This window comes from Amblyraja radiata, chromosome 3 (genome assembly GCF_010909765.2).
Source record: "Amblyraja radiata isolate CabotCenter1 chromosome 3, sAmbRad1.1.pri, whole genome shotgun sequence".
Lineage (NCBI taxonomy): Eukaryota > Metazoa > Chordata > Chondrichthyes > Rajiformes > Rajidae > Amblyraja > Amblyraja radiata.
In genome coordinates, this window is record NC_045958.1 from 15,691,266 (window position 1) to 15,704,036 (window position 12,771).

General features: G+C 42.8%; 1 protein-coding gene across 1 annotated transcript in view; it reads right to left on the minus strand.

The window, feature by feature from the left end:
* Positions 1 to 12,771, minus strand: part of LOC116970816 (solute carrier organic anion transporter family member 3A1-like) — a 296,548-nt gene that overhangs the window by 62,971 nt on the left and 220,806 nt on the right. The window contains exon 4 of the mRNA XM_033017367.1: positions 12,076 to 12,348. Within this exon, the coding sequence (XP_032873258.1) occupies positions 12,076 to 12,348 (273 nt within the window). The remainder of the gene's footprint in view (positions 1 to 12,075; positions 12,349 to 12,771) is intronic.

Sequence of the window (12,771 nt, forward strand, 5' to 3'; positions counted from 1 at the left end):
TCCTCGGATATATCTGATCAGGCCCTAGAGATTTGTCTAGCTTCAAACACAACAGTAGCTTCAATACTTCCTCGACGGTGACCCTGACTACTCTCATGACACTTCCAGTGATTGCTCCAATTTCCTCCGTCCTACTGTCTTTCTCCTCGGTAAATACAGAGGAGAAATACTCATTGAGGACCTTGCCCATCCCCTGTGGCTCCACACAGAGGTGACCGCTTTTATTCCTGAGAGGTCCCACTCTCTCTCTCTAGTTACCCTTTCTAGACTCTATGTTATAGGAAAGATATTGTCAAGCTTGAAAGGGTTCAGAAAAGATTTACGAGGATGTTGCCAGGACTTGAGGGCGTGAGCTATAGGGAGAGGTTGAGTAGGCTGGGTCTCTATTCCCTGGAGCGCAGGAGGATGAGGGGTGATCTTGTAGAGGTGTACAAAATCACGAGAGGAATAGATCAGGAAGATGCACAGTCTCTTGTCCAGAGTAGGGGAATTGAGGACCAGAGGACATAGATTCAAGGTGAAGGGGAAAAGATTTAATAGGAATCCGAGGGGTAACTTTTTCACACAAGTACATTAAACATGCTGCCAGAGGAGGTAGTTGAGGCTGGGACTATCCAATCGTTTAAGAAACAGTTAGATAGGTACATGGATAGGACAGGTTTGGAGGGATATGGACCAAACGTGGCAGGTGGGACTAGTGTAGCTGGGACATGTTGGCCGGTGTGAGCAAGATGGGCCAAAGGTCCTGTTTCCACACTGTATCACTCTGTGACTTTATGTAAAATGTTTTAAGGCAGAGGCTTAACATTAATGAAGCATGGATGTTTGATTAGTACAGATGTCAGAGGTTATGGGGAGAAGACAGGAGAATGGGGTTAGAAGGGAGAGATTGATCAGCCATGATTGAATGCAGAGTAGACTTGATGGGTCGAATGGCCTAATTCTACTCCTATGCCTTTTGACCTTATAAATTGCCCTAGTGTGTGTAGGATAGTGTAAGTGTGCGGGTATTGCTGCCGGTGTGGACTTGGTGGGCCAAAGGGCCTGTTTCCGTGCTGTATCTCTAAAACTATTTGTACAAAAAAACTACCTGAATGTGTCCTATCCTCCTGAGCAATACAATTAAAGTACATCAGGAAAATAAACTGAATAAATGATACGTCATTTATGACTTTCATAAAAGCTATTTTGTATGTTGACAGAACTGAAACCTGATTAGAGGAATTCAACATAAAGGTTCAAGAAAACGGGTTAGGTGGTTGGATGTGGCGGCACATTCACGTATGTTATAGAGGAAAGCGTGGGTGGAGATGATACAAGAGATGTCAAGGATAGGAGCCTTCTGGGTTTGTGCTTAGGAGAGAGGATGATGGATGCAGACTTGAAATGTAGGGACAAAGTATAAAGAACTGGAGGCAACAACAGCTGACATGTGAAGCCAGAAGGGGATTTGAGTGGTCAAGGGAAAAGGAGTTAGAGCTGATAGATATGGTGGGCCTAGCTAGAGCATGAAAGGTGATCAGACAGAGGAATTGGAGAAAGATGCAAGTTGTGAAGTAGGGAGAGGGCAGTGCAATGTACAGAAGCTTGGCCTGTTGCTCTGGGGAACAGAGAGGGAGGCAGCAGTTGCAGCTAATCCACTGGTCTCAACCAGAGTAGCACACAACCCACTTAACTCAGGCACGTGTCATTGGAGGCGGGGGTTGTGTAGAGGAGAGTAGTTGAAGATGAAGATGGTAAAAAAGAAATAAAGCTCAAAATGATCTTCACATCCGGGAGCAAAAGGATTTGAGTATAGGAGCAGGGAGGTTCTACTGCAGTTGTACAGGGTCTTGGTGAGACCACACCTGGAGTATTGCGTACAGTTTTGGTCTCCTAATCTGAGGAAAGACATTCTTGCCATAGAGGGAGTACAGAGAAGGTTCACCAGACTGATTCCTGGGATGTCAGGACTTTCATATGAAGAAAGACTGGATAGGCTCGGTTTGTACTCGCTAGAATTTAGAAGATTGAGGGGGGATCTTATAGAAACTTACAATATTCTTAAGGGGTTGGACAGGCTAGATGCAGGAAGATTGTTCCCGATGTTGGGGAAGTCCAGAACAAGGGGTCACAGTTTAAGGATAAGGGGGAAATCTTTTAGGACCGAGATGAGGAAAACTTTTTTCACACAGAGAGTGGTGAATCTCTGGAATTCTCTGTCACAGAAGGTAGTTGAGGCCAGTTCATTGGCTATATTTAAGAGGGAGTTAGATGTGGCCCTTGTGGCTAAAGGGATCAGGGGGTATGGAGAGAAGGCAGGTACAGGATACTGAGTTGGATGATCAGCCATGATCATATTGAATGGCGATGCAGGCTCGAAGGTCCGAATGGCCTACTCCTGCACCTATTTTCTATGTTTCTATGTTTCTATGGGATGATGCAGGGATGTTGGGAGTTTTGGCGGATGAAGATTGGGCCATGTAGAACTATATAATATCCAGATATGGTGAACCAGCTATCCACTATATCCATTTAAGTTTCTGTACAATGGGAGCAGCATTAAACTCATCATTAAATTCCTTGAGATGAAGAACTTTACAGCATTCATGAAGTGAAACGCAGAGATGTTTGGTTGTCATTTAACCATTAATTTTGAGGTATTGGTTAACTTTTATTATCTTAGGAACGTAGGAAGAAGCAAAGTTATAATCAGGGGCAGAAGCAGCAGCAGAGCCCCTGACACGGTATTCCACTGAGAATGATATGATAGCACAGCTGCTGCTTTGTTTGGGGAAGGCAGTTGCCAGAAGCCGACCCTTTCCAAAGTAATTTACCACTCAATCAATAATGCACTTAAATCATTTCCTTTTTCTCGGTCCTGCATAACTTGCAGAACTGAGAGCAATCGTGAAGGTTTAGATCACTTGAACATGAAGCACCTTGGGTGCCTGAAGATAAGGTTGGGTGAAAACTTGTTTTTCCTTTTCGTGTTCCTAGCCTTACTCCTAATCTTATCAAGTTCAGAACGCCTGTCAACAGCAGCTCCTTTCGTTTAATTTACCACCTGTTATTCAAAGGTGTTTCCTCACTATTCAAAATTGAAGGGACATAACTGCTCTCCATAATGTTTTCTTTAAAAATGGGCATGCTTTATTGGAATTCTGCAAAATGTACAACATTGAACAGTGCAACACAGGAATAGGCCCTCTGACCACAATGTCCACGATGAGCAAGATGTCAAGTTAAATGAATCCTTTCTGCCTGCACACGAACCACATCCTTCCTTAATCTAAAAGCCTATCTAAAAGCCTCTTAAGTTCATAAGTTCATGTTCTAGGAGCAGTAATAAGCCATTCGGCCCATCAAGTCTACTCCGCCATTCAATCAAGGCTGAGCTATCTTTCTCTCTCTCAACCGCATTATCCTGCCTTTGGCCCATAACCCCTGACTCTTAATAATCATGAATCTGTCAAATAATGCGCTTAAGAAGATGGGGGTGGATTCCACATTTATCTCCTGGATATACGACTACCTGACGGGTCGACCACAGTTTGTCAAGCTGGGGGACAGTGTCTCTGGCACAGTGGTGTGCAATGTTGGAGCCCCACAGGGAACGGTTCTGGCCCCGTTCCTCTTCACCCTGTATACAGCAGACTTTAACTATAAGTCTGACACATGCCACGTACAGAAATACTCAGATGATACAGCGATTGTGGCATGTGTAAGGAACGGGCAGGAGGAGGAATACAGGAACTTGACCAGTGCCTTTTGTGCCTGGAGTGAAGAGAACTGTCTCATCCTGAACACAACTAAGACTAAAGAGATGGTGGTTAACTTTGGCAGGTCCAAGCTCCCCCTTCAGCCGGTCAACGCTGCAGGGGCTGACATTGAGGTGGTGCAGACATATAAATACCTTGGAGTGCACCTTGACAACAAACTGGACTGGTCTGTCAACTCTGACTCCCTCTACAAAAAAGGCCAGAGCAGACGCTTTTTCCTCAGAAGGCTCAAATCCTTCAATGTGTGTAATGAGATGCTGCACATGTTTTACAACACTGTGGTTGCAAGCGTTATTTTCTACGCTGTTGTCTGCTGGGGCAACAGCATTAGTGCAAAAAAACAACAAGAAGCTGGTCAAATTGGTTAAACGAGCTAGCTCAGTGCTGGAGGGGAGAGTAGACTCTGGGATGGATGTGCTCGAGAGGCGTATGAGGCACAAGGTGCAGGTCATCCTGAAAAACCCCGGGCATCCTCTCCATGTAATTCTGGAGTCAAAAGAGCACTCGAAACAACAACCGGCTCCTCTCCCTGCCCTGTAGAATGGAGCGGTTCAGGAGATCCTTCACCCCTGCAGCCATTAGATTTTATAATTCGGACCGCTAGGCTGTAGGGGGATGCATTCTGCAATTTTTAATTTTTAACTGTTAATTATTGGTCTTTTTAAGTATTTATTGCTCTCAGGTAGTGTCCACATTGTATTCTATGTATTTTCTGTCTGCGTTCGTTTTGAATCTGTGGATTTGTTGGTTGGGGGCTTATGGACATCTGAATTTCCCTGAGGGGATCAATAAAGTATTTATTAAAGTATTTATTAATTGCCGCCTTAAAAATATCCATTGATTTGGCTTCCACAGCAGTCTGTGGCAAAGAATTCCAAAGACCACTATCACATCTGCTTCCACCAACGCATTGCAGGGATCCACCAAGACTTTGTACAAGACAAGGGTGGGGACATGTTTGGATTATTAAGCTCAGTTTAGCTCCTCTGAAAAGTCTGGTTGCATTCTTCATTGTTCAAACATCTGCATGTGATAATACCGAAATTTAGTGGAATTACTGTTCTCACGCAAGCCCTTAAGCTTATTTAGAAATAATTATTCCACAACAGTGAACTGTCAAAGAAATTACCCACCATTATGACTTTATCACAATTCAAACCCTTCGTTTATGAGAAAACACATTTTGAGTTGTATTCCTTTCAATTACTTTCAAACCAATCTGTTTTGCACCAATCCTATGTTTATTGAATATATATTTGCGCATACCTTACATATCCTTTAAACAAGGCTTTCCTTAATGTTATCAGATAGGTCAATGAACAATTTGTACTTCAGATCCACACCCTGCTTTACAGAGCCCATCCCCTTTCAAAAATTACCTGCTCAACTGTTCTGATTGACGGCCAGAAGTATATTTTAAATATTTTCATCAACTCTGCCATAAGAAGATGAAAATTCAAGATAAGCTTAAATTGGTTCAAGTGCAGTCACAAGCTTATCAGCAAAATATTTTAGCATTAGCAATGAGCAGCTTTCCAAAGTGTTGGCTCAAGGAGTCTGCAAGAGTCCAATGTCCAGAAATTAGAACAGAGGAAAATCTATTTGCATCTTTTTTATTAGGTGCAAATCAATTTAGTGCGATCAATTTTTCATAGAGAGAATTATATATGATACCATAAGCTCCAAATGATCAAGAAACTGGACCACACACTTCCTAATTGTGGAAGAAATTAACTTAGAGGGAAATTAGAGGAAAAACAGAGACTTTCCTTCATCTTTCTTTTTGATATATTTTTGATATCTTCTTAATCGTGTATCAGGTTCCCTCTCAGTGGTACAATCTAATTCTGCTGCAAAGTCAGAGAACTGGTGAGCATTTAACTGCCATCATCTCTCCATGATATCAAGTCTCTTGAAGCAAACCTCAAAATCTCTGTTTTTCTTTTAATTTCCCTCTAAGTTAATTTCTTCCACACCAATGTAATGCACCCTCATGCTGGTCAGTTCTGTGTCGTATTTTGCAATATTATAATAAAACATAATTATTGTTTTAGTATTTTAGCTACTCAATGTCAGGCACTGAATCAAACAGCTAATGTTAACTGCATGTGCCGTTTGCACAAAGTTCACCAAAGGGTACATAATGCTGAAATTATTGAAGCCTGTAAAATTTAAAAGAATATTACTGGGATATAGTCTTTGTATTTCTTTGTATGAATGAGTTGCTATTGCAATTGAATTTTAAATAAAAAATCAGCTATCTACAGCATAGGTGGATGGGAGCATAGCCCAGAGTTTACCCCTAATCTGAATATAGCCTCAATGTAGCCCCCAGACCTGAACAGACATTCACCCCCTCTATTAAAACCTTCCTACTGGCCAGTTTGGTTTCCTGCCCTCCAACAGGTCAGCATTAATAAGTTGGGCTAAAGGGCCTTTTACTGTGCCGTATAGCTCCATGTGGCGCGGAGAGAAATCTTTAACTGCACAGACCTGCTCCCCTGAGGTCAGTGGACAAATGTAATTGCAGCTGGTGCCCAGCAAGCAACACTCTATCTATAAATTGCTAGGTCAGGGTTTAACCTCCCTCAAAGCTCATAAATCACACTAATGCTTTCTTAACACAAGGTTGACCCAATTGTATGATCTTTTTTGGGAAGTTCAGATGTCTCGTTGTTGCTAAATATAGCACACATTTATAGCACACATTTAGCATGCCAAAAATGTGTGCAAACTAATTTCTAATCAGATCCTCTATCCTACCTACTAGTCATCTTTTTTTGGGCTTAACGAGGACAGTTTCTGGTATCTTATTTGACATAATGGCACAAATCATGATCCATTTCTACAGAGCGGGAGGTTAACCATACTGTGATTGACTTATTCTCGATGTGTGGCTCTGTGAATTTCACAGGATGGTAAAGCTGGCCACAATCTATAATATAAAGCCAAATCTGCTGAAGAAAGATTTTATCAAATGTCACGTGTCACCATCTGAAATAATATGGCAAGATAATTTTAGGATCACTAATATAACAAATATTTTATGCATAGATCAAGTTAAATTTTTTTTTAACACATCTCTGAAATATCCTGGACGGGTATTCCATTAAATGTTAAGCATTCATCCAATATGTGTTCTCATCAGTGTCATTTGAGAATTTGTTGCGTTCCCTGCTAAAGGCATCCAGGGTTGAGTCCAAGCCTTGTACTCCCACTTTGAAATGTGAAAATATGAAAATTTAATTCTGTGAATTGTTTTCATTTTCCTAATGCCTGTAATCATTGAACTTTACTGAACTTATACTTGGTGACTGAACCAATGGTAAACAAATCTATTGGAGTTATTCCACCTGGAAATGCTACCTTTGGCAAAGAAATAAATAAAGGGCAAGATTTTAAAAAACTTTGTTGTAATTGCTCCTTAATTTGCTTCATAGAAAGAGAACAAGACCATTCAACTCTTTGAACCTGTTATGCAAATCAATTAAAAGGGTACCTCAACTCAAATAACTATCTTTGGCCTATAATCCCATAAGATTGTGGCTTAACATAGAAACATAGAAAATAGGTGCAGGAGTAGGCCATTCGGCCATTCAATATGATCATGGCTGATCATCCAACTCAGTATCCTGTGCCTGCCTTCTCTCCATACCCCCTGGTCCCTTTAGTCACAAGGGCCACATCTAACTCCCTCTTAAATATAGCCAATGAACTGGCCTCAACTACCTTATGTGGCAGAGAATTCCAGAGATTCACCACTCTCTGTGTGAAAAATGTTTTTCTCATCTCGGTCCTAAAGGATTTCCCCTTTATCCTTAAACTGTGACCCCCTTGCCCTGGACTTCCCCAACATCGGGAACAATCTTCCTGCATCTAGCTTGTCCAACCCCTTAAGAATTTTGTAAGTTTCTATAAGATCCCCCCTCAATCTTCTAAATTCTAGCGAGTACAAGCTGAGTCTATCCAGTCTTTCTTCATATGAAAGTCCTGACATCCCAGGAATCAGTCTGGTGAACCTTCTCTGTTCTCCCTCTATGGCAAGAATGTCTTTCCTCAGATTTGGAGACCAAAACTGTACGCAATACTCCAGGTTTGGTCTCACCAAGACCCTGTACAACTGCAGTAGAACCTCCATGCTCCTATACTCAAATCCTTTTGCTATGAATGCTAACATACCATTCGCTTTCTTCACTGCCTGCTGTACCTGCATGCCTACTTTCAATGACTGGTGTACCATGACACCCAGGTCTCGTTGCATCTTCCCTTTTCTTAATCGGCCACCATTCAGATAATAGTCTACTTTCCTGTTTTTGCCACCAAAGTGGATAACCTAACATTTATCCACATTATACTGCATCTGCCATGCATTTGCCCACTCACCCAGCCTATCCAAGTCACCTTACAGCCTCCTAGCATCCTCCTCACAGCTAACACTGCCCCCCTGCTTCGTGTCATCCGCAAACCTGGAGATGTTGCATTCAATTCCCTTGTCCAAATCATTAATATATATTGTAAATAGCTGGGGTCCCAGCACTGAGCCTTGCGGTACCCTGCCTGCCTGTCACTGCCTGCCATTCTGAAAAGGACCCGTTTACTCCTACTCTTTGCTTAACACAAGTTCCAGTCCAGGAAAATTCAAAATGAATCAACGTCCTCGGCATTTTGCAGAATATTGAAATATTTTTACAACCCTTTGTGAGAAAAGGCTTCCTGATTTCATTAACCTTTTGCTATTTTTAGGTCGATGCATCCAGTACATGTTCCTCTGTCAGAGGAGACCACTTCTCTACATCCACCCTTCTGAGCCTCTATCATTTTCTACATCTTGAATACCTTAACCTCAAGACAGCAAAAACTCGGTTAATGCAAGCTATCCTGATCATTTAACCTAGTAAACCGCATCCAGTTATAATTAAATGCAGACATTGTTACTTAGCATTTAATGTTGCAACCATCATAGGATGGCATTTGGTGCCTGAGAAATTTATTTCAACACAATGCATGAACAAACTTCCCTTTATTTAAACCTCCAGAGTACAATGATCTTGCATAGACAGGATTTGTCATCACTCAGATACAATCTCCTAACATCTAGGTTTTTTTACTGTAACTGTCAAAGACAAGACAGCTTCTAGTCAATAGAAATAAAAGTACTGACTTGTATCCGCCAGTGAGGACCACACCCATTATGTCTTGAAACAGGCGTGGTTTTGTTTACACAATGGGTGTATAATTGGAATTATTTCAGACGTGGCCTTACAATATAGTGCCATCTGGTAACAAGGCTTTATGGGTTTAAAGTGTAACTCGCTGATACTTAGATAGATATAAAATGCAAGGATCAGCTCAGGAAGCACTCTGAATTGTTAGACCATGAGACGTGGCAAAAGCAACCTGCTGGATCATTTGATTAGTAATTGGGAAATTCCAATTCAAAATGACAGACAGATTACAGGAAAGGAAATGATTAAGAGTTGATTGATGTCTGTTTTAATTTCCCGTAAACAGCAGACTGTTAAAAGAATTAAATATATTTTAGCCAAATTACTCACAAGGAAATCAAGGAAACCAGCTGCAAACCGCTGGCAATATGTTATTCCATAGATTCAGGGCTGCATTCACAACAATGTACTCAGTGACAATGTAAGAATAGTCAAGAGCAGATGCATATTTTCCTTTCTGTTTTGGCAGCATCAAGGGTGAAATAAAGCAGTGGTTTTATACTGATGGGACCTGCTTGTTACTGTACGTTTCATTGTGTGAGGTTTTCTCAGTTATTCCTTTAACCAGGCCTCTTGCTATATGCTGTGCTTTTTATCACCAAGCACATCTTATCCAGCTTTGAATTGCAGTCAAATGTTAGAAGCTGCCATTAAGATGTTTGAGCAAGTTATTGAGAAAAACACGGTAATGAGACGAGGTCAAGGTGATTTTACGAAAGAGACCAAATGTGAATAATTTGGAAGGAGTCCTTTGAAGAAGCGGAATGTGGATATAGGGGAACAAGTAGATGTCAGAGTCATAGAGTGCTACAGTATGGAAGCAGGCCCTTTGGCCCAACTTGCCCACACCGGCCAACATGTCCCAGTTACACTAGCCCCACCTACCCATGTTTGGTCCATATCCCTCCAAACTTGTCCTATCCATATACCTGTCTAACTATTTCTTAAATGTTGGGATAGTCCCTGCCTCAACTACATATGCTGGCAACTTATTCCATACTCTTTGTGTGAAAAAGGTACCCCGCAGATTCCTATTAAATCTTTTCCCCTTCACCTTAAACCTATGTCCTCTGGTCTTCGATTCACCTACTCTGGGCGAGAGACTCTACTATGCTTGGATTTCAAGAAAGCATTTGATGAGGTGCAAAATCAAAAGTTCTTCTGAAAGTTTAAGCTCATGATGTAGGAAGTACCATATTTGCAAGGATAGAAGATTGTCTGGCTCAAATATGTGTAGGCATAAATGTGTCTATTCCAGATTGGCAAGATATATCACACTGTGGGCCAGAGATCGGCATTGGGTCCTCAACTTAATGTAAATGATCTGGCTGATGGTAAAAAAGGTACGGTTGCTACATTTCTTGATAATATTGAGATAAGTAGGAAGATAAGCTGTGAAATGGATATCAGGAGGCTATAAATGGATATCAACAGGTTAAGTTGGTGGGCAAAGATTTGGCAATTTAGGTATGATGTCACAACCTTATTCCTTGGAGCACAGAAGGGTGTGGGATGATCTGATAAGAGTTGTACAAACACATGAGGGGAATAGATAGGGTGAATGCAGAGTCTCCTTCCCAGCATAGGAGAATAAAGACCTTGCAGGCATTGGTTTAAGGTGAGAGGGTAAAGTTTTCTTTAAAAACTGGCAACTTTTTCACACAGAGCATTTATACATAGAACAACCTGCAGATGCAATAACAACATTTAAAATACATTTGGATGGGTATATTTACAGGGAAGGTTTGCAGAGACATGGGTCAAACATAGGTAAATGGGACTAGTTTATGTGGAGCATCTTGGTCGACATGGGTGAGTTGGGCTAAAAGGCTTGTTATTGTGCAATATAACTATGAATCCAAAGTCCCTATGGGTCTGGTCACATTGGCGGAGCAATGGCCCAGTGCCGTGTTGGTGCCCCTAAACCAGGCCCACTCTTTTTTCACTCCAGCACACTGTTGATATCTACCCTCATCACAACCACAGTGGCTATTTTTTGCCAAGCCTCTTCAGTGGTTCAAGGGACATCCTTTTCCCAATGTCATAACTACTGATCACTCTGTAATGGATCGTTACTGGCACTTTCCTTTGCAAGCTTCGTTTCGCTCTGCCAGTACCATCAACTGCAACAAAACATAATCTCAGTGTACCAGGCTCATTTTCCTAACCAACTCATGAGACTAACATGGTCACAAGAGAGAGTGACACTTGACATGGTTAAGGGCCTCTCCCACGAGCATGCGACTCCATGCGACAAGCGCGACCTAACGTGGTCGCTTGAGCCATACGGCCTCGTGGGGCTGGTCCCACTTCGATCGCCGGAGCCGTATGGAGTTGTGCGGAGCTGGTCCCGACATCGCGCGGGGCTCCGACAAACTGACCGTGTTCAAAAATTCCGCGCGGCAACGGCCTGCCGGCCCGCAGCCACCTCAACGGCGTACGCACCGCCTCAACGGGCGTGCGCAGCGTCTCGACGCAGTACGCAGCGTCTTGACGCCGTACGTCACGCGCGAACTTCCCACGGACTTCGCTCGAACTTCACGTCACTCACTCGATCTCCGCGCGGCCCCCGCTTCCGGTTTGGTCGCGCTCACCGCATGCAGGCACATGCTGGTGGGACCGGCCCTGTACGGGGATCACTCGACCTCCGCGCGACCCCCGCGCTGCCCCCACTTCCGGTTTGGTCGTGCTCGCCGCATGCAGGTCGCATGCTCGTGGGACAGGCCCTTTACCTACCACTGTCAAATTGGGTGAGCAGAGATGGGATTTCTCTGTGTAGGAAAGAACTGCAGATGCTGGTTTAAACTGAAGATAGACACCAAAAGCTGGAGTAACAGCTGCTCAGGCAGCATCTCTGGAGAAAAGCAAAAGGTGACGTTTCAGGTCGAGACACTTCTTCAGATTTTGTCCAAAATTATTAACTTCCAATATACTTGCAATTCAATTGATATTTGTCACCAAAATAATTAAATTAATCATCAAGTAGTTAATTTTAATTAACTCCTGGTATTGTTCATGTAATAGTCCAGCACATAAACATGCCCTTGTATGAAACCACTTCTTTAGCCGAAGAAAATGTGTTCACTTACCTTTCAGGTATTCTCCACATGTGGCTTCACTCTTTTTTTTATCGTCTGTATTTTTATTGGCGTCAGCCGCAAGCTTCTGCTGGTCTTTGTGGCCTTTGCGTGGGAGCATTGGCTGCTGGGAGCTCTTGCTCAATGAGTCATGTTTTTTAGGCATGGCCTGAGGAAACCCAAACATAAACAGAGACGAGAAGAACAGGAGCCCAGCACAAAGCAGGAAGCCAGCCCACCAAGCACCAATCCATCGGGGATCATCGGGGGTGATGTCCAATTTTTCTGAAAGACAAGCAATAATGGGTTTACGTTCCAGAGAGCATTCAAGAGTCGAGTCAAGAGTATTTAATTGTCAGGAAGGAACTGCAGATGCTGGTTTAAAATGAAGATAGACACAAAATGGTGGAGTAAAGCCCCTGGCCCACTTGGGCGACCTCCACCGCGACCTCAAGCGACTAAAAAAAAAATCAAGGTCGCGGTGGCCTACGAACACCTACAACCTTCCTCGACTATGTGTACGACCTCCTACGACTATGTTGAAGACCTCCCTTGACTATGAAGAAGACCTCCTTCGACTATGTTGAAGACTGGCTTTGACCATGTACGTTTTACTCGAGGATGGCCTCTGGCAAATGGGTCCATGAATGAGCACGACCCCCTTCCACCTCAGAGGACCACACCGAAAACCAACAACGACCAGTGACG